Source organism: Aythya ferina (assembly GCF_964211825.1).
Source record: "Aythya ferina genome assembly, chromosome: 2".
Lineage (NCBI taxonomy): Eukaryota > Metazoa > Chordata > Aves > Anseriformes > Anatidae > Aythya > Aythya ferina.
Window position 1 is genome coordinate 25,975,043 of NC_140297.1, and position 19,297 is coordinate 25,994,339.

At 38.9% G+C, this 19,297-nt stretch overlaps 1 protein-coding gene across 2 annotated transcripts in view; it reads left to right on the forward strand.

Annotated features, from left to right (window-relative positions):
• The window catches only part of COL1A2 (collagen type I alpha 2 chain), a 37,229-nt gene extending 18,383 nt beyond the window's left edge, over positions 1-18,846 (forward strand). For both annotated transcript variants that reach the window (XM_084507839.1, XM_084507838.1), the window contains exons 20-50: positions 60-113; positions 217-315; positions 1,134-1,187; positions 1,577-1,675; positions 2,414-2,467; positions 3,163-3,216; positions 3,346-3,399; positions 3,504-3,557; positions 4,353-4,397; positions 5,361-5,459; positions 6,178-6,285; positions 7,183-7,236; positions 7,785-7,838; positions 8,356-8,409; positions 8,500-8,553; positions 8,650-8,757; positions 9,504-9,557; positions 9,652-9,705; positions 10,581-10,742; positions 11,659-11,766; positions 12,192-12,299; positions 12,944-12,997; positions 13,101-13,208; positions 13,398-13,451; positions 13,790-13,897; positions 14,508-14,561; positions 14,690-14,797; positions 15,219-15,465; positions 15,889-16,079; positions 17,128-17,370; positions 17,931-18,846. In XM_084507839.1, the coding sequence (XP_084363965.1) occupies positions 60-113; positions 217-315; positions 1,134-1,187; positions 1,577-1,675; positions 2,414-2,467; positions 3,163-3,216; positions 3,346-3,399; positions 3,504-3,557; positions 4,353-4,397; positions 5,361-5,459; positions 6,178-6,285; positions 7,183-7,236; positions 7,785-7,838; positions 8,356-8,409; positions 8,500-8,553; positions 8,650-8,757; positions 9,504-9,557; positions 9,652-9,705; positions 10,581-10,742; positions 11,659-11,766; positions 12,192-12,299; positions 12,944-12,997; positions 13,101-13,208; positions 13,398-13,451; positions 13,790-13,897; positions 14,508-14,561; positions 14,690-14,797; positions 15,219-15,465; positions 15,889-16,079; positions 17,128-17,370; positions 17,931-18,077 (2,898 nt within the window). In that variant the 3' untranslated portion in view covers positions 18,078-18,846. The remainder of the gene's footprint in view (positions 1-59; positions 114-216; positions 316-1,133; positions 1,188-1,576; positions 1,676-2,413; positions 2,468-3,162; positions 3,217-3,345; positions 3,400-3,503; positions 3,558-4,352; positions 4,398-5,360; positions 5,460-6,177; positions 6,286-7,182; positions 7,237-7,784; positions 7,839-8,355; positions 8,410-8,499; positions 8,554-8,649; positions 8,758-9,503; positions 9,558-9,651; positions 9,706-10,580; positions 10,743-11,658; positions 11,767-12,191; positions 12,300-12,943; positions 12,998-13,100; positions 13,209-13,397; positions 13,452-13,789; positions 13,898-14,507; positions 14,562-14,689; positions 14,798-15,218; positions 15,466-15,888; positions 16,080-17,127; positions 17,371-17,930) is intronic.
• The last annotated feature ends 451 nt before the right edge of the window (positions 18,847-19,297 follow it).

The following is a 19,297-nucleotide window of genomic DNA, read 5'->3' on the forward strand; positions in this document are numbered from 1 at the left end:
CACCATACCGGAATAGATTTCTCCTTCCCTTTCTTGATATGTTTTGTGTTCACTTGCAGGGTGTGCCTGGATCTCGTGGTCTCCCTGGAGCTGATGGCAGAGCTGGTGTCATGGTAAGACTTCTCCCTGAGTCACTATTTCCAAACCATCTTTTTATATACAGACACATGATGCTTTTTGCTACCTCTGCCTAATTTTGTATATTTATTCTGATAGGGACCTGCTGGTAACCGTGGTGCTAGTGGTCCTGTTGGTGCTAAGGGTCCTAATGGTGATGGTGGCCGTCCTGGTGAGCCTGGTCTTATGGGTCCAAGAGTAAGTTTGAACTGTGCAAAAAGAAAATCACTTACTTTTGCATTTGGGGGATAAAATTATTCAGAACTCAACTGCAAAAAAAAGTCTGTGCTAACCACAGTTAGGGGATTTCCATCAGTCCATTGAAAAAAATAACTGAGGAATGATTAATCAGCATCAAAATGTTAATTGAAATTCCTTTCTTTTGTATGTGGTAGCATCTTACTGCCTTGATCATGGAGCAGTATTCACTTCTACTAGCTACTGCACTGACTTACAAAAGGGGTTCTGCTTATGATTATTTACACAATGTGATCATTAAGATAACAATTGTAGTGTGTGTCCTCTGTAACTAACTAAAAGAAGAGAAAACTCTATTAAAATGATGTAAGATGGCTGATCTCAATTCTTTCAATTTTATTTTGCTCATGATTTCACTGAAAACAGCCATCTACTTCAGTGGTACTAGATCCAGCCGGATTATTTCCATGTCAATGACTTTTGTCCTCTTTAATCTATTCTGTCCCTTTCTATCCCACCTCCCATGAATTGAACACTTTCAATGCATGTGTGAACTATTAAGCATCTTCAAACTCTCTATTAAAGTAGAGCCTAAATGAGTTTGGGTGAAACAGGTACTTACCTGTCAGTCATTTTCAGCCACATGGAGGCACACACCACCAAACTGAACTTCAGTTTAGATGCAAACTTAATAGGACATGCAGCCCTGTTTCCACAATGTATATCCAATAACTTGGCATCTGCATGTGTACGTGTGTGTAAAAAAGCTGATTAAATGTTGGATGCCTTCTAAAGACATGAAATCTTTCCTTTCTTAGGGCCTCCCAGGTCAGCCTGGAAGCCCAGGCCCTGCTGGCAAGGAAGGTCCTGTTGTAAGTACTCTGATTTTAGTTCTGTTTTTCCAATGCATGCAAAGCATAAGCATAAACTGAGATTTAAGAAGAAATGGTCTTAACACTGAGGTCTAGTATGACTATGTAAAACCAGTAAGACTTTACTACCACATTACTCAGATCTATAAAAAACTTGCCATTCATTTCTGTGGGTCTTAGATCCAGACTATGTTCTGGAAGAGGAAGAAGTAATTCACAGCTCTATAAAAAAGAGAAAAAGGGAAGAATGCAGGTGCATGTGATGTAATAACAGTGTTTAAAAGCTAAATGGCATTTGCTTCCTGTCAGTACACTTTTCTCCTAAAACTGAACTCTCAGAACCAACTAAATTACCACCGCCATTCAATATGTATTTTTTGTTTTTCTAGGGTTTCCCTGGTGCAGATGGTAGAGTTGGACCAATTGGTCCAGCTGGCAACAGAGGTGAGCCTGGCAACATTGGATTCCCTGGACCAAAAGGTCCCACTGTAAGTACAGTAGAGTCACTTCCTATTTCTATGAAACTATTTCCAGACTAAGCCATAGGTCCCCAGCTCTAACAATCAAATACATCTCTCTGTCCTGTACTGTTTATTGGATGGCATTCACTTACATTCGAGAGTTCCATCTTAAATTGCTTTCCAATTATCTAAAACATGATTAAACAATCAGAAACAATTTTTAGGAATATTTGGACATTAAAGTGATGGTAGCTATATATATGTATTTATCACTTCTGTATATACAATTCCATAAAAGTTCTGTAAAAGCTGGACACAAAGCCTAAACTTCAGTTCCAGGGGATTGTTATTTCAAAGTGTAGTCCAAAGCTCGCTCACCTGAGAAGAAAAGCTGTCAGTGATTTCTGTGGGGCTTTTGACATGTCCCACAGATGAAGCAAGTAACAATAGTTACCTCCTGGATTTGTAGTGTTGCTTTGCATGCACACATAGGTGTGGTGTCTGAAATAGGAAGTTACATGGAATATCAAGGGCTTGGATTGCTATGTCAAAAAAATTGGAATTTTGAAAAGATGACACTTATTTGCATAATTATTCTATCTAACTAATTTAAAAGGACAGATGTCAGTTGTTTTTCCATTAGGGTTAAAGAAATGTTATAATAAATCTTCCAGCAAGGAGAGTATCCATCTCTATCCAGTAGTTTAGACTGAACCTAATATGAAGTCCTTGTTAACTTTCAGTGTTTTTTCTTTTCAACTTCAGGGTGAACCTGGCAAACCTGGTGAAAAAGGCAATGTTGGTCTTGCTGGCCCACGGGTATGTGGCTATATTTTTTTTATAAAGCTCCATAGAGAAAAACAGATTTTCAAAGCCTCTTTAGTAAGATAACACTTTCTTGTGCAAACATGAGTAGGTGATGAAACAGAAAAGCACTTTAGAACTCATTCATATAGCTTCTTATCAGTGGGGATTATTACTTAAGGATTAATATTAGTCTAAATGAAAATTATCCCTACTGGGTATTGTTTTAGTAATTAATTATGGGATATTAGCTTCCTATTAAGAGAAGAAAATAGCACTTCCTGTGCAAATTTTTGAGGAGAGTGTGTAGTTTCTAATTTATTCTATAAATTTCCAGTACTTTCTTACTGATAGTTTTAATTTAGTAAATCTTCCATGTAAGGATTCCAATAATTGGTTTGTTCTGAGAGAAATATAGTCTCCCAGCCAGGTTCCTGTATCTGTAATTCCAAATGAAGTTTTTATAAGGATGAAGGCACTGCAACAACTAAAACAAATGCAGTGTAAGTATCTCTAGTGCTTTTTGACAGTGAAGCTCTTACAAGCAAATAGGTAAGTCAAATAAACCTAAGATGTCAGCTTAAATGTACCAGTGTGAGTTCAAACTATGCAGCCAGAGACCTTCATTTTTGTCACAGAGGCACTTGAGAGAGATATAACTCATAACAAATCAAAACTTTGATAACAGATTTCTACTTGAACACATTTAGGGTGCTCCTGGTCCTGAGGGAAACAACGGTGCTCAAGGTCCTCCTGGTGTCACTGTAAGTAATAGACTCCACATAGATCCAATACATGATTTATTTTTCATCAATGGGACTTCCCATTTTCAAATCCATTTTCCTTTATTTCTGCTACCAAGTTAATCCCTTGGTTTCTTTCATTCTATCCAGGGCAACCAAGGTGCAAAGGGTGAACAAGGTCCAGCTGGCCCTCCTGGCTTCCAGGTAAGTAACTACATGCTCTGCCTAACTTTATTTATGTTTTACAAAGCATGAAGTGCTTCTGCCTTAACTTTATTTGTGTTTTTTTTTTTTTTTTTTACACTTAGGGTCTGCCAGGTCCCTCAGGTCCAGCTGGTGAAGCTGGTAAACCTGGTGAAAGGGTGAGTGCCATACACAGTACTGCACAAGTATGGGCAGGTATTGCATAGATGTTACACTTAGAACTGCACATGTGGTGAAGCAAATGCTTGTTGAATGTATTTGCCAAAGTGATCTGTGTTATATATAGTTTAATAGTCGCTTTTGTTAAAAGGTAGCCATAAATGGAGAAGGTCCTTTGTCATTTTCAACATACTCACTTTTTCAAAGTTCTGGTGTGAAAAAACAAAACCAGTGCTTTCTTTTTGGGCCATAAGCAGCATTAATATCCCCCACAAAAGACAAGACAGTACATGAAGCATATTTTAGTCCAAATTTCTTTTGAAATCTACAAGGTTCAGTCTAATTGTCATTACTCCAGTTGTATGGCTTTGCACATAACCAACTGCAGTGGTTTTACAATGGCATGCAACTGAGGTAACTCAGTGATTATTCATGCACCAGGATCTGCACAGTTAATGTGTGATGGAACCTGCAAATTGTGCACCCTATGCATCATAACCACCCTTAAAGTTGATAGTTACATCATTCCATGTCCCAGTGTAAAAACTTACACTGCATGTGCCTGACATGAGCTTGGAATCTAATAGCTCAAGAGGTACAACTATTATCATGTGTGCTCTGAGATTTTGTGCAGTTATATGAAAAGCATTTATGTATCTAAAAGATTGATTTTAGTCTGAAGATTTTCGATATACTGCTGCAATTTGAGAAGCATTTCTATTTACTGCTAAGAAACATTCAATTTAATAAGTTTGCTTTTGAAATAACTTTTATCAATCCATCTCCTCTTCTAGGGTCTTCATGGTGAATTTGGTGTCCCTGGTCCTGCTGGCCCAAGAGTGAGTAATTCATTTGAAATCTAGTAGAGACTGTCTTAATAAAGTGTTCAGTAATAATATGAGCTATATACTTTTACAAGTGATATGGTTTAGTGGAGGACTTGTTAGTGTTAGGTCAGAGGTTGGACTAGGTTATCTTGGAGGTCTCTTCCAACCTAGATGATTCTGAGATTCTGAAGTTTCTCAAGACAGACAGCTCTTCTTGGGTACAGAACACAGCAGACTGACTGCCTGGAAAGAGAATTTTCTCTGCTCTTTCCACTTGTCAGGGTATATGATCATACAATACACACCAGTGTTAGTAAACTCCTAAATAAGCAATACAAATATTATCCAAGTAATGAAGTCCTGATGTCCTCTTTTTTTTTTTTTGCGTTAACAAACTTCACAATGGGAGTGTGGATGGCAAGAGACTGGTCCTACAGTGTTACTTTGAGGCCTGGTACATAGAATTTTCAGCTCCATTGTCTGTAGGTCGACTTAATCCTGACCAGTTCAGTGAGACCATCCCTTGCTAGCCAGCTCCTGCCTCCTATGTAATGTCAGTGTAAACCAGTGGTGGGCAGAATCCAGAGCCTGGAATAGTCATTAGATATTGCCTGCACCTCTCTTCATTCCTGTGCCATTATCTGCCCTAAAATTGACAGCATAAGCTCCATTTGACAACAGTAAGCAAGTCATTATTCGAGAGTAAACACAGTAGCCAAATTCCATGATCAAGAAGTACCTGTAGTTTAATTGTCAGCTGTTATGATGCAAGACTTTGATACTTTGCTATATTTGTGTCAAAAGCTAGAGACAGATCTTCTGACCAATATAGTTAATATGTCCATAATTTTAATATTAATAATGGTTTGTTCAGATGAAAATGCATCATAATGTCACTGCTATCAGTCAGTTCTTTTAAATCTCTAAGCTACAGACCAATTCTAGGACAAACTCCAATCAGACTGTCTCTTGCAGGGTGAGCGTGGTCCTCCTGGTGAAAGTGGTGCTGTTGGTCCTGCTGGTCCCATTGGAAGCCGTGGTCCATCTGGCCCACCAGGCCCTGATGGTAACAAGGTATGTCTCTGTCTCTTCTAGCTGCTATTGCCTCACTTTGAATTGCTGATGAGGGCAGTCAAAAGCCTTCCTTACTCAGCATAGGTGATTAGTAGGTAATGGGTAACCTACACACTACAGCCACTGGGCCATTAGTTCAAGTAGTAAAGCTCCGTGGTAGTAATAGTAAAGCTCACAGTCTCCACTAACAGATTTTTTGTTTAGCTCTACAGAGTATAGAAGGGGAGCTCCAGTTTGAAGGCAGTTTGAATACAGCTTGTCAGCAGGGAATACTATTACTCTGAGACAGGGTGGAAGACTTTGGCCAAAATTCATTCTAAGCTCTGTTTATACCCACCTCGGGCAAGATGTTCTTGAGTTTAGTAAGCAGTATTTTACCCAAAACATTAGCATGATAATAAGTGATCATCTACCAAGCCAACACTGTCTGAATGCTGAGTGTGGGGCTCAATTTTCAAGATTTACACGTGTACTCTTTCTACTAAAGTTTACTTTAGAGTGTGGGACAGACTAACTCCTCAGGAGTCCACAGAGTCAGAGTTTGTCTGACATCTTCACTAGCTGAAAAAGTAAAATACATACAATAGCTTGAGACCAAATACTACTACTGAGTCTATTTAAAAGTAAGCAGAATGATGGTCTGAGTAGTAATGACGACTTTGTTCCATATTGTATGAATTATTTCACTCTGTCTTACAAGATATCCTGTTGCTGCTAGGGTGAGCCTGGTAATGTTGGTGCTGCTGGTGGTCCTGGCCCTGCTGGCCCTGGTGGAATCCCAGGAGAGAGAGGTGTTGCTGGTGTTCCAGGAGGCAAGGGTGAGAAGGTAAGATTGGTGGTCTAACCTGCTTTGTTATGGCACACACAGGTTTGGGAGATACTTGAATTACCCTCGCTGAAGAAAAAAAAGTTACCCAAATGACTTTTATTTATGGTGAAACTATTTCATAGTGTTTCATTAATACTCCATTAATACGAGTTTTGTTGGTCCAACAGACTGACAATCTTTTGAGGTACTAAGGCTGTATTTTCATCTTAGCTTAGCATTTTGAATCAGTTTAAGTGGCAGTTGTAACTTCACAGGGTTGGATAACAACCAGCTTATCTTTGCCAAAGTAATATTAAATTTGTGTAGGCTTTACAGCAGGAATAGGCTTACAGATCACAAAGAACTGAATCTTTGATCAAATCCCTAACTGCTTTACTCTAGATGCAGTGCCTATGATATGTAAATCAATTACAAAAAATTGTGATTGTATCAGATATAAATAAAATCAGAAACCATTTTAGCTGGTTTAAGCAGTTAAATAAAGCTGTGAAGTCTAGTTGAGTGCAAGTCCTGTTGCAACCTCTGTTTTATTCATGTAATTATCCTTAATTGATTTCTATCTTGTTAGGTACATCTTGTTCTAAATTCTATTCTGTTCATTATTTAAACTCTATACTGAGATTTCTAGAACTTAGATTTTTTTCAGTCAAAACAATAGTCATTTAGTGTAAATGAAGTTGTAAGGAACTTAGGATAAAAATGGCTTACACCTTTTTGTAAAATACTATGCACTGACATGCAGGTTAATAAGTCCATTCTCACACTAAACCCACCATGATATATATCTCTGTAATGCATGTAGACTCAGCAAACAGCTCAGGGTTTCTTTCTTAGAAACTATTCTGTTCATTGCCAATATAATTGCTTTTTTCCTCTCCGTGTATGATTTTCTAGGGTGCCCCAGGTCTGAGAGGTGATACTGGTGCCACTGGAAGAGATGGTGCTCGTGTAAGTATTTCTTGGTTCTACCTGAGTTTGCCTTGCTGCACTTCAGAACTTAAGTGACTAAAAAGAATATTTGGGGCTTTCATTTTCCAGTGTATTGTATTTCCTCTTACAGCTGTTTGCTTTTGAGGCAAATCAGCATGATTGTGTAGCCCCTAGTCCAGAGATGTTTGAATCTGGGGAGTGATCACTTCTCACGTACACAAGTCAGTGAAATGACATCAGAGATCAATGTATTTCATAGACAGTTTTCAGTGTGATATTGGGCTGGGCCTATAAACTTCCAGAGGACAGAGACAATGAAAAGGCAGCCTGTAAAAACACAAAATTATCATTAATTTGACATCTCAGCTGCCTGTCCTAGATTGCATGTTTTGGGAAGAAAACTATAAACTCTTGATAAAATCATGTGTCGTTTATATTAAGTGTTCTTTATATTAAAATATCTGGAAGAAAATCACATTTATCTCCAGGAGAAAAGAGAAAAAAAAATAAGTAGTTATTCTTGCTTACATATTGTTAGAAATGTTGTCCTGTCTCTTGACCTCTAGGGTCTCCCTGGTGCTATTGGTGCTCCTGGCCCTGCTGGTGGTGCTGGTGACCGGGTAAGTCTACTCTCTGAATGAAAAATCATCTTGCTTGTTTATATAGTTTACCCACAGCAGGAGTATTGATGAAGTGTCTAGTCTAATAAAAAACAATTCCAACTTGTTGAAGTGTAAGTTTTTAAGTTTTTCACATCTGGAAGGTAAGGCTGATTGTGATTTTGCCGTAGCACCCATGCCTCTTCTTAAAAGGACAGGAAAGGGATAAACATCTATATGGCAGTGTTTTTTACTGAGAGAAAAATTTGATTTGGGCCTTATTGGAATTCTTTCCAGTTGAGGTTAATTGCCGTGATCCTGCTCATGCAGTGGGAAGACATTCTGATAATGGTGCCGAAGAACCACGCATTAGCTCATAATGATTCTTTATCCTGTCCAGTTATCATTAGAAATTATTAAAGAAGTGCAGGTCAAAACAGACAAGTGGAGACTTACTTATGCATCTGTACCACAAGGTCTACTGTGTTCTGACTACTGTGGTGTTCCCCCACATCATGTCTTCTGCTATCTGTTTCAGGGTGAAGGAGGTCCTGCTGGTCCTGCCGGTCCTGCTGGTGCCCGTGGTATTCCTGTAAGTAAAATTCCTTCCACTAGTCCAGTGTCAAAGACATGATGTTCAGAAAAATGCCCTCTTAAAGCCAATTCATTGTCCTCTCTTTAGGGTGAACGTGGTGAGCCTGGTCCCGTAGGTCCTAGTGGATTTGCTGGACCTCCCGTGAGTATTGTTGACCTCTTATGGATTCACACCATTCCTTTACTTTCTTTTTATGCTTTTCCAACTCCTTATTGTGTGTTTCTTTTCGGCCCATAGGGTGCAGCTGGTCAGCCTGGTGCTAAAGGTGAACGTGGACCTAAAGGACCTAAGGGTGAAACAGGACCCACAGGTGCTATTGGGCCAATTGGTGCTTCTGGACCACCAGTAAGTGAACTGTCTTTGTAAAACACTTGGTTCCTAACTGTGCTAAGCAAGAAATATGCTAGCCTGAAGGCCTTGAATTTTAAAAAGGTAATTAAAAAAAGAAACTAGGCTGTGAGGAAAGTCAGCATTCTGATTTTCACACACTATATCAACTTTGTCAATCTATTTATGTGGGCTCAGATCATGAGTCTGGAACTGAAAGGAAGAGAAATAAGTAAATAATTTTCAACTTGCCCTGAAGATCAGCAAAATCAGTCTATCTTGGACCATTCAGGGGGTGTCTGTGGGTAAGTTCCTGAGCTGAGGACCCTGATACCTTCCTCTCAAAGACAGAATATGCTGTTGCAAATAAGTTTCAGTCCCAGTCATGCAGAAGCATATGTGCAAATTTGTCTCTGCACCCACTTGCAAAAAGGCTTTTTATGTGCTTACACCTTTATAGCCCAAAGGTACACACTACTTCACCTGCATGCGGCCCATTACTGGGGAGTTGGTGTAAATAATGCAGAAAGTCAGGCCTCAGTCTCTGAAATACTGTAAAGTGTTGCAAGATAACATGGCTCAGGGATCTTACCATATGCTTTAGGGCAATACCAGGCCTTGGAACTAAATTAACTTCTAACTTAACTTAACTTGGAACTAGCTTAACTTTTGTAAGAGTGAAACTGACCCCTTGACATCCACTTTTTGTGAATATAAGCAGTCTTTGCTTGAATCATCTGTCTCTTTCAATCCTTCACACATAGGGTCCTGCTGGTGCTGCTGGTCCTGCTGGTCCTCGTGGTGATGCTGGTCCTCCTGTAAGTCCTCAGGCTTTTAACATTAGTGTTGTTGCTTTCCATAAAGTCATTGTTTCCTTTGAACCAAATTTTTGTTTTTTACTTTTATTTTTAGGGCATGACTGGTTTCCCTGGTGCTGCTGGAAGAGTTGGTCCTCCAGGCCCTGCTGTAAGTAACTAATGGAAAAGTTTTAATGGGAGACAAGTCCAAAGTTGGATTGGTTAGGAATAATCCTCATCTTTGTTACATGGACTCAAATTCTGACTGTACTGGAATTACTTCAGGTCTTTACCTGGATGAGAGTCACTTAACTGCTTAAATTCCCAGAGTGGGAGTTAGGCATTTAGTTTATTTTTTTTACAAGCCATCAAGCATCTGTCTGCATCTTGAAGTACCTAGCCATTTGTAAAAATTTGGGGTTCTTTTGTTTTTATTCATTGAGAGTAACTACATTACCACTGATTTCGAGTAGAATAAGAAGGTTGTGACCTTCCTCAAAGTATGGAGAGATTATTTTTTGTCCACACTTTCTAAAGTATCTGCAGTTCCATCCCCTGTCTGAAACAGGGCAACCTCTCCTTTTGTTTAAGAAGGGATTCACTGCTGCTTTATTTCTCAGCCAAAAATTCTTATTTTGTATTGACTTTTGTAAAACTTCCTTTTCACAAGGGTGTTCCAACCATTTGGAAAAGGTATTTCTTTCCTATAGTTAAATATACTTTAAATCCAAGTATCCAAAGCAAAACAATCCTGTTGAAATGTTTTCTTGTAGACTTTATAGTTGCAATTAATGTCTCCAGAGCCAATCAATATTTTCATATAAATTCTGCCACATTCACTATGTATAGTGAATATATATATTCAATAATTCTACCAATTCCAGCTATCCACAGCTAACAGAAGAGTAGCAGTTGCTTCTCTGGAACAGCTGATAACTTGTTTATTGCAAAGTACCATTTTCGTACATGGATGTAAAACAAAACCTGTTATCCCCAGTTAATTGGTCTATATTGTAATGATGTCATGTTCATACTCAATCCTAGGGCATCACTGGTCCCCCTGGTCCTCCTGGCCCAGCTGGCAAAGATGGTGCTAGAGGTCTGCGTGGTGATGTTGGTCCAGTTGGCCGTACTGGTGAACAAGGTATTGCTGGCCCACCTGGTTTTGCTGGTGAGAAAGGTCCATCTGGAGAGGCTGGTGCTCCTGTAAGTTATTAAGTATCACATCTCATTAAAACTATCTCTCTTCAAGTAAATGTTACAGCTTCTAAGAGTGTTTTGGTACCTCTGAGGGGCTTTTCTCCTTTACCCTTAAATTTGGCAAAGCTTTTAAGCAGAAGCTCCACTGAGACTCAAGAAATAGTTTATAAAGATGTAGCTAAGAGGAAAGTCTTTGGTGCACTTGTCAGACATGAATTAAAATTTTGTAGGTGACAGTTGAAAACTTGCTCTATGTCTAGTATCAAGCAAAGAATGTTCTAGTTTTATGTTGTAATAAAAACATAGTTGACATAGAGGGCCTGACTAATTAAGGATAATAAATAGGGTGATCAGTCAGGATGATTACTTAGGCCAAGTTTAGTAGCACGTGCTCAAATTTAAGGAAACTGAAAAATCTCTTAACTAAACAACCTTTGTCTTTCAACGGGTCAGTGAAGAGCAGTAAGGCTTGTCTGAAGATATTAGGAACTGCCTAGGTATTTTTTCTAAGGCTATCTTAGAATTAGATGATCAATTTCTTCACTGTGGAATCCCCTCACACAGTTCCCCTCACACAGTCATCTTCCCTATACTGAATGCCCCAGTGTTCTTGTACCACCTGCTGTTAGTGAATGGGAAGGACTCAATGGATCTTGCCTAGTTTTCTAGAAAGGAGAAGTGTATGACAGTTTTTCAGAAAGAGCATTTTAACTGTTGTTTAAACAGTTGGGGAGGGGAGGTGTATAACCAGCATTACCTCCTCACAGACCCTTACCTTTGGTTACAAATTCTTCCATATTGGAACTGGCACTGATACACATTGAGATCTTTGGAAAGTAGTTACAGAGCAGAACAAATGAGAAGTGTGAAGGGCCTTTAAAACCATTTTTCATCTGTTAATATAAATGTCTTCATGTCATAGGGTCCTCCTGGTACCCCAGGTCCTCAGGGTATTCTTGGTGCTCCTGGTATCCTTGGTCTGCCTGGCTCTCGGGGAGAACGTGGTCTTCCAGGCATCTCTGGAGCAACAGTGAGTATATGTCTATTAACTGCTTTAAACAGACCAGTGTAAAGAAAAATTAGATCTCCTCTTAAGGAACACTATGGGACAGATCTAGATTCTGCTGATGCAAACAGATGATATTTATATGGAGCCTACAGACTTAGAGCAGCAGGAGACATTATTGCTTGCCACAGACAAGATTTGTGTCTGCAGGTGAGCATATTTTTGAAGGGCATCAGGGGTTTCTGTTCTTAGCAAGGCGTAGAAGAGGCAGAAAATTTAGGATGAAGGTGACATTTGCTATAGTTAGATATGTTTCTCCTTGTCTTCTTGTTCTGTTTCACTTCAGAATCGATTAGAGAAATGTTTCTCTTAGATATAGGCTGAAAGTTCTGTAAGACTGTTTTTGTTGTATTATATGTCACATTTTGTTACCACTGTTCCTGTATTAGGGTGAACCTGGTCCCCTGGGTGTTTCTGGTCCTCCTGGTGCTCGTGGTCCCTCTGGTCCCGTGGGTTCTCCTGGTCCAAATGGTGCTCCTGGTGAAGCTGGTCGTGATGTAAGCTGTCTTATTTCCTCTTCAAGATTGCTTTTGTTTTGAGCCAAAGACAAATACACAGAAAATCTGGATACAACCGGTGGTTGTTCTGCTAGTGAACTTATACCTTCCAATTCTCGGTGGCCTTGCTACCAGCTCTTCAGAGCAGTGAATAAATTTATCTATCTAACTTAGCCATCCAGGTTAGTAGTTCACCTTTAAGAAGGGTATCCATACAATGGCTAGACATAACTTACATTATAAGAATAGTTAAAATATAATATGTACAAATTATCTTTTATCCTGTACAGTTAACTATTGTAAAGCTTTCTGTGGGCTTTATCAGGGAAGCTTATTTGATAATTGAAGTACTCCAGTACTAACTTTTCATTTAGAGAAATAGAAGAAAAACAACAAAAAAGTTGTATTCTATATTGATCACGTAAAACCAAAAATATTTGAAGACTGTCTTAGTTTTCTGAGAACACTAATGTATTTAAGGGACTCAAGAGTGGCATCTATAATGAAAGGCTTGTTATCTTCAAGATTTTAGCTATCCCACCTTAATGTCTTCTCAATCTCATTGGGAGCAATCAGGCTGACACACAGTTCTGTATGATATGAATGTTGATGGAATGTAATATTTTTAATTGGTATTTTAACAGGGCAATCCTGGAAATGATGGTCCTCCAGGCCGTGATGGTGCTCCTGGTTTCAAGGTAATTTGTTCTTTCCTTCTATTTTATGCTCACAAAAGAAGTATTCCAATATGTGTAAGTCAGTAGTAACACAGTCTCTCCTCTTGTGTTCCCTTGCTTTCAGGGTGAGCGTGGTGCTCCTGGTAGCCCTGGTCCCAGTGGTGCCTTGGGTGCTCCTGGTCCTCATGGTCAAGTTGGTCCTGCTGGAAAGCCTGGAAACCGTGGTGATCCTGTAAGTTGATGAGATCTTGCATTTTTTGATTGATATGGGACTAACATTTGTCCATCATACATGCATACATTATACATCAAAACCTTGCAATATGTGGATAATTATTTAATAAAAGTTCCATGCTTTATATATCTCTGCAGAAAACAAAGTATGATATACAACAGTGACATGCATTTTCTTTTGTTTCAGGGTCCTGCTGGTCACGTCGGTCCTGCTGGTGCTTTTGGTCCAAGAGGTCTTGCTGTAAGTCTGGTTTCTAAATACATTACTACACTGTTGCAAGAAGAGAAAACATGCTTTATTATTAAGGGCTCACAACTGTGCTCAAGCCCAAAAAGTAATGCTTAAAGAGCTGTAAATATTTATAGACCTAGAATCTTGATCAGACATCTCTCTCCTGGGACCAATCCTGAGGCTTTTGGAACTGACACTCTTCCTGGGTGTTTAAACAGGATGCATATAAATATATCAGGGGTAACCTATGGCATAACGTAGAATGCTTGTTCTTAATTTTTGCTTTGACAGTAATAACTACTTGAAGCTTTGTGTTTTGTTCCTCTGACATCTGTATCCCTTCCTAGGGCCCACAAGGTCCACGTGGTGAGAAAGGTGAACCTGGTGACAAGGGTCATAGAGGTCTGCCTGGCCTGAAGGGACACAACGGATTGCAGGGTCTTCCTGGTCTTGCTGTAAGTAAATGATTTTCAGTATTTTGACTTACTCCAGTCTGCATCATCTTTCAAAGGCCATTAGATCCTCTTTAACATTCAATGCTCTCCACATAAAATGGCAAGTTTTCATAATGCTGTTGATAGATGATCTTAGAACTGCGAATACTGTGAGCCCTGAAACTCAAGTGCATTTGACTAGTGCAGAATTTTAAAAGCTCTGCTTTTGTTTTAGTATTATTTCCCTTTTTTTCCTCAGAAGTTCGAAAGCTTTTGTATCACAGAGAAGCAGAATTCATTTGTAGATTGTCTTCCCTTTAAATTCTGGTATCCTCTTCAGGAATCTTATTTTTTAGGCTCTTATTTTTAAATGCTTCTCAGAAAATCTGAAGAAACAATGTAGAGACTTTTATATAGGTTATCCATGTAAATATGTCCTTTCGCTCTCTCTCCTCCCTCCGTAAAACAGGCATTTTATATCCCAGCTCCACTAATAAATGCCAGTAGCCCTAGATTTCCATTCTCTGAACCCAAATACACCTGCTGATTATAGTTCCCTCTTGAATCATGCTAATACAATGTGTGGTACTGCATTTTTTTTAAATGACTATGAATTTGTCTTTCCCAATAGGGCCAACATGGTGATCAAGGTCCTCCTGGTAACAACGGTCCTGCTGGCCCAAGGGTATGTAAATATAAGAGCATATGCAAATAATTCTCCCATTGTTTTATGCAATAAATTTTTACACTCCTGTTTATGAATCCCTTTTTCTAGTGTTCTCTACTGTCATTAAACTGTTCGTTTCCTTTCAGGGTCCTCCTGGTCCTTCTGGTCCTCCTGGTAAAGATGGTCGCAATGGTCTCCCTGGACCTATTGGCCCTGCTGGTGCACGTGGCTCTCATGGTAGCCAAGGCCCTGCTGTGAGTATAACTTTATTTTGTTGATTTAATGCATTGAGGTCACAGTTGCAAGAAAATAACTTCAAAAGCTTAATAGTTTAAATAGATGTGTTTTCATTTGAGGAAAAAAGAAAATCCAAAAGTTGTTTAATATCCAACGTTTCCCGAATAGGGAACATCTCAATGGTTCCCTAATAAACCTGAAGTCCTTGTTCATTTCTTACGGCCAGCTGGTATATGCACAAAGATGTGGCAGTCCTACACAGTCAATCTTCTACTACTTTAGTCCATAGTAGTTACCATATAATGGGTCCATAAATCCTTCCTCAGATTAGAGCTGAGTGCTAGGACTTCAATAGGACAATGCATGTGGGGAAGCAGTCAACTGAAAACCATATTTGTAATAGAATGCTTCTTGTCTTTCCCTTTTGAAAAACTTTAGGGTCCCCCTGGTCCTCCTGGCCCACCTGGTCCCCCTGGTCCCAATGGTGGTGGATATGAAGTTGGCTACGATGCAGAATACTACCGGGCTGATCAGCCTTCTCTCAGACCCAAGGATTACGAAGTTGATGCCACTCTGAAAACATTGAACAACCAAATTGAGACCCTGCTGACCCCAGAAGGCTCCAAAAAGAACCCAGCTCGCACCTGCCGTGACCTGAGACTTAGCCACCCAGAATGGAGCAGCGGTATGTTGGTGCCAGATACTTGCCCCTTCTGTCTCAGGGAGTACTTCCAGCTTATTGGGTTTCTTTGATGAATGGTATCCCTGGCTAACAGGTGAAAATACTAAATAACAGGTGAAGAAGTTCTGTCTGCCTTCCCTGAAAATGCCTATCTATGAAGTCATTCTGACAAGTTTTTCTTATCTGTTGTTGTGCAATTATTGCAATAATTTTTCAAAATAATACAAAAATATTTAAGCCTAGTTTTTGAATACAAATCCCTATATATTGACGATCTAAAATACATATTTCTCCCAACTGTCACCCTAATATTTTATTTAGCTGTGATATTCATGACCCCTCTCTTGAGTTCCTGTATTAAAACTATTGAATATAAACTGGATGCAAATGTTAGCCTGTCATTCATATTTCTTTCCTCAATTACAGGTTTCTACTGGATTGATCCTAACCAAGGCTGCTCTGCAGATGCCATTAGAGCATACTGTGACTTTGCCACTGGTGAGACTTGCATCCATGCTAACCCTGAGAATATTCCCACTAAGAACTGGTATGTCAACAAGAACCCCAAGGACAAGAAGCACGTATGGTTTGGTGAAACCATCAATGGTGGCAGTCAGGTAAGTGATGTACTGGAGAATAATTGTTTCTGACAGTGCTGTCTGAAGAATTCCCCATCTAATGTGTCTCAGTGAGCAAAACTTGACTTAAGCTCTTGGAGGAAAAATAGGAAAAGGGGGAAAAACCACCTTTTAACCTTTTCTCTCAAGGGAACACAGTTCCATTTCTGAGTTGAATCACAACTCACTAAAATTATTTCTTAGTATTGTTCTAACTCTTCTTGGTGCCTGCAAATGTTCAGTTCAGTATAAGTGGCTATTTCTAAGGGAATCCTGGGCTGGAATATGCTATATTAGTATAAAGACAGTCCAGAAACTGTCTGAAAAAGTAGAAAAACATCTTTGCTTATCCTTTTAATTGGGATTTATTTTTAATAATTGCACTGTTCCTAGATAGGATCTATTATGTGTAATAAAAATACCTAAGTGTATGCTACAGTGACACTCAGAATTGTTGGTCTAAGTAAAGCCAAGACAACAGCCTGCTGAAAATCTCTTATGTATAGTTAAGGAGATCTAATTATGTAACTCCTAAATGAAATTGAATTAGTCTGAAATCAGTGTCCCAAGTTCTTTAGTATAAGAACATAAAATTAATCGCTGTGTCAGAACAAGGGTAGTCTAGAGTCCTGTTTCTCATACTGGCTAAAATCAGATGCTGTAAAAGGATATAAGAAGGAAACAAACATCCTTAACATCCACAGACGCTATTTTATTAAACTAAAAAAAAAAATCAGGATTTTCTTGATCCAGAAGTTGTTTCTGTGTATTTATGGAAACAATAGATTTCTCATCTTCAAACATCTGATCTCATCTTAAAATCCACATGAACTGCCAACAGCGATATTTTGGAGCAGAGTTCTACAGCTTAACTGCATGCCCTCATGCCTGGTTTTTAGCCTATTTCCTGCTAGTTTCATTTGGTGTTCTCTAGCTCTGCAGTTGCAGTAGGCAGACTTCTGTGATTTTTTTTTAATGTTCCTAGAACTACTCAAACATCCACCTTTCCCTAGCAATACAATTGACTGTTTTCCTTTCTGTTTTTCAGTTTGAATACAACGATGAAGGCGTGACTTCAAAGGATATGGCCACCCAGCTTGCCTTCATGCGTCTGCTGGCCAACCATGCTTCCCAGAACATCACCTACCACTGCAAGAACAGCATTGCCTACATGGATGAGGAGACTGGAAATCTTAAAAAGGCTGTCATACTGCAGGGCTCCAATGATGTTGAACTACGAGCTGAAGGCAACAGCAGATTCACTTTCAGTGTTCTCGAGGATGGCTGCTCTGTAAGTAACACAAAGGATGTGCACCATGATTGCGATAATGACAGAGTTGTGCTTTCATTCACAATTAGATTATCAGTGAGATCAGCAAAATTTTACCCACTGAAGATAAGTAGCCTATAGAACTAACTATGCCAATGTTTAACAAGTGGCAAAGACCAGGGTACAAACAAATCCTCCCTGTACTGTGCAGCATGGCATGAAAGAAAAAGCTTTTAAGAGGGATCAGGCCCAAATTCTGTGTAAACTGAAGACTCTTTAGAAAGTAGTTCAGAAGCTGCAGGAGGGGCAGGATCAAGTCCTCAATAGCTCAGGCAAGGTTCTCTGAGGATTTAACATCAGTGTGAATAATATGGTGATGTAGAGCATCACACATGTTACTTCAGAAGATTAAAGTAAATGTTTCCTCTTTATCAGAGATATGAATAGTTTGATGTGGGTATCCTACTTGCAAACAATGGCAGCAGAATTAACGTGAACTTCTTTCAGAAACTATCGAATCAGGTAGAACAATTCTCAGTACTATGAACAATGTAATAACTCTAATGAATCATCTCTTGCAGAAAAAGAACAATCAATGGGGCAAAACGATCATTGAATACAGAACAAATAAGCCATCTCGCTTGCCCATCCTCGACATTGCACCTTTGGATATTGGCGGCGCTGACCAAGAATTCGGTTTGGACATTGGCCCAGTCTGTTTCAAATAAATGAACTAAAATTAACTTAAAGCCCCCCCCCAAATTATTCTCTTTGTCATTTCTCTTTATAATGAAAGCTGACTCCTTCCATTCCTTCTGTTCATCTACTTGCTTAAAGTCTGGGCGAAAGAGAAGGAGAAGAATTGATTGGAGCATTGTGCAATGAAATTTTAATACAGCCCCAAAAGGACTTGGAAGTGTTTCAAGATTAACACCTTGCTTTGGGAAATGTCAACCTTTGTAAAGAAAAAAAAAATGAAATAAAAAAAATCATGAAAGTTTGCACCACTTGTGGCCTTTGAATATCTTCCACAGAGGAAGTTTAAAACCATGACTTCCAAAGGTTTAAACTACCTCATACACTAAACTAATTGTGATCCACATCCTTTGTAGGCACTTTTCCATATCATATGAGTTATTTTCAGTTCCACTCAGAATACAGTGGTGCTAATTTCAGTATTACACAGTATATTTCCAATACTTGAACTTTAATGGTGCTAACAGAATTTAAAATATTTCTTCTGTTTCTTTGACGTCTGTCTCAAAGCTTAGAATGTCCTGTCTCACCCCCAGCTTAAGCATGTGGATCATTTTTCCTCATCTTTGTCCTCCAAAATCAGGTGTGCCTGCTTTCAAATCTCATTTTCATCTTCTACAATGGGTAAAAAAGAATCATCACTTCTCAAAAAAGAAAATGTATTTTGTATATGTGAGATGTTTAAATAAATTGTGAAAAAAAAAATAATGAAATAAAGCATGTCCAGTGTTCCAAAAGAAACTACTGAATGAGTAAAGTTACTTGCTTAGATGCATCAGCAGATATTTATAGCCAGAATTTAAAGTACATTTCCATTACTGTAAGTATCTTTCTTAGCCCATTGCTGTAAAACACTTGCTTGGAGCATTTAAAAACTGCTTGCAGCTGTATTCAGGGTGTGGTTTTCTACTTGACTCTTCATTTCAACATCACCTTTTGAAAAGTCCCCAAGAAAATTAATAACATCATGCCTCATTGTACAAGAACTTCAAAGCCATAAATAATTCTTCGTGTTTTTTTTTTTTTTTCCAAATTCTAAGCAAGATTAACATCCAAAAGAAGGATCATTTTCTTGTTAAAGGGTAGCAAGAAAATGAAGATTCTGTCTTGTCAAAAGCTGCTTCATGTTGAGAGAGTAGTGCTGGCTGACATTCTGCTACAATCAGCAGGACTGTTTTTTGAAATGATGTGC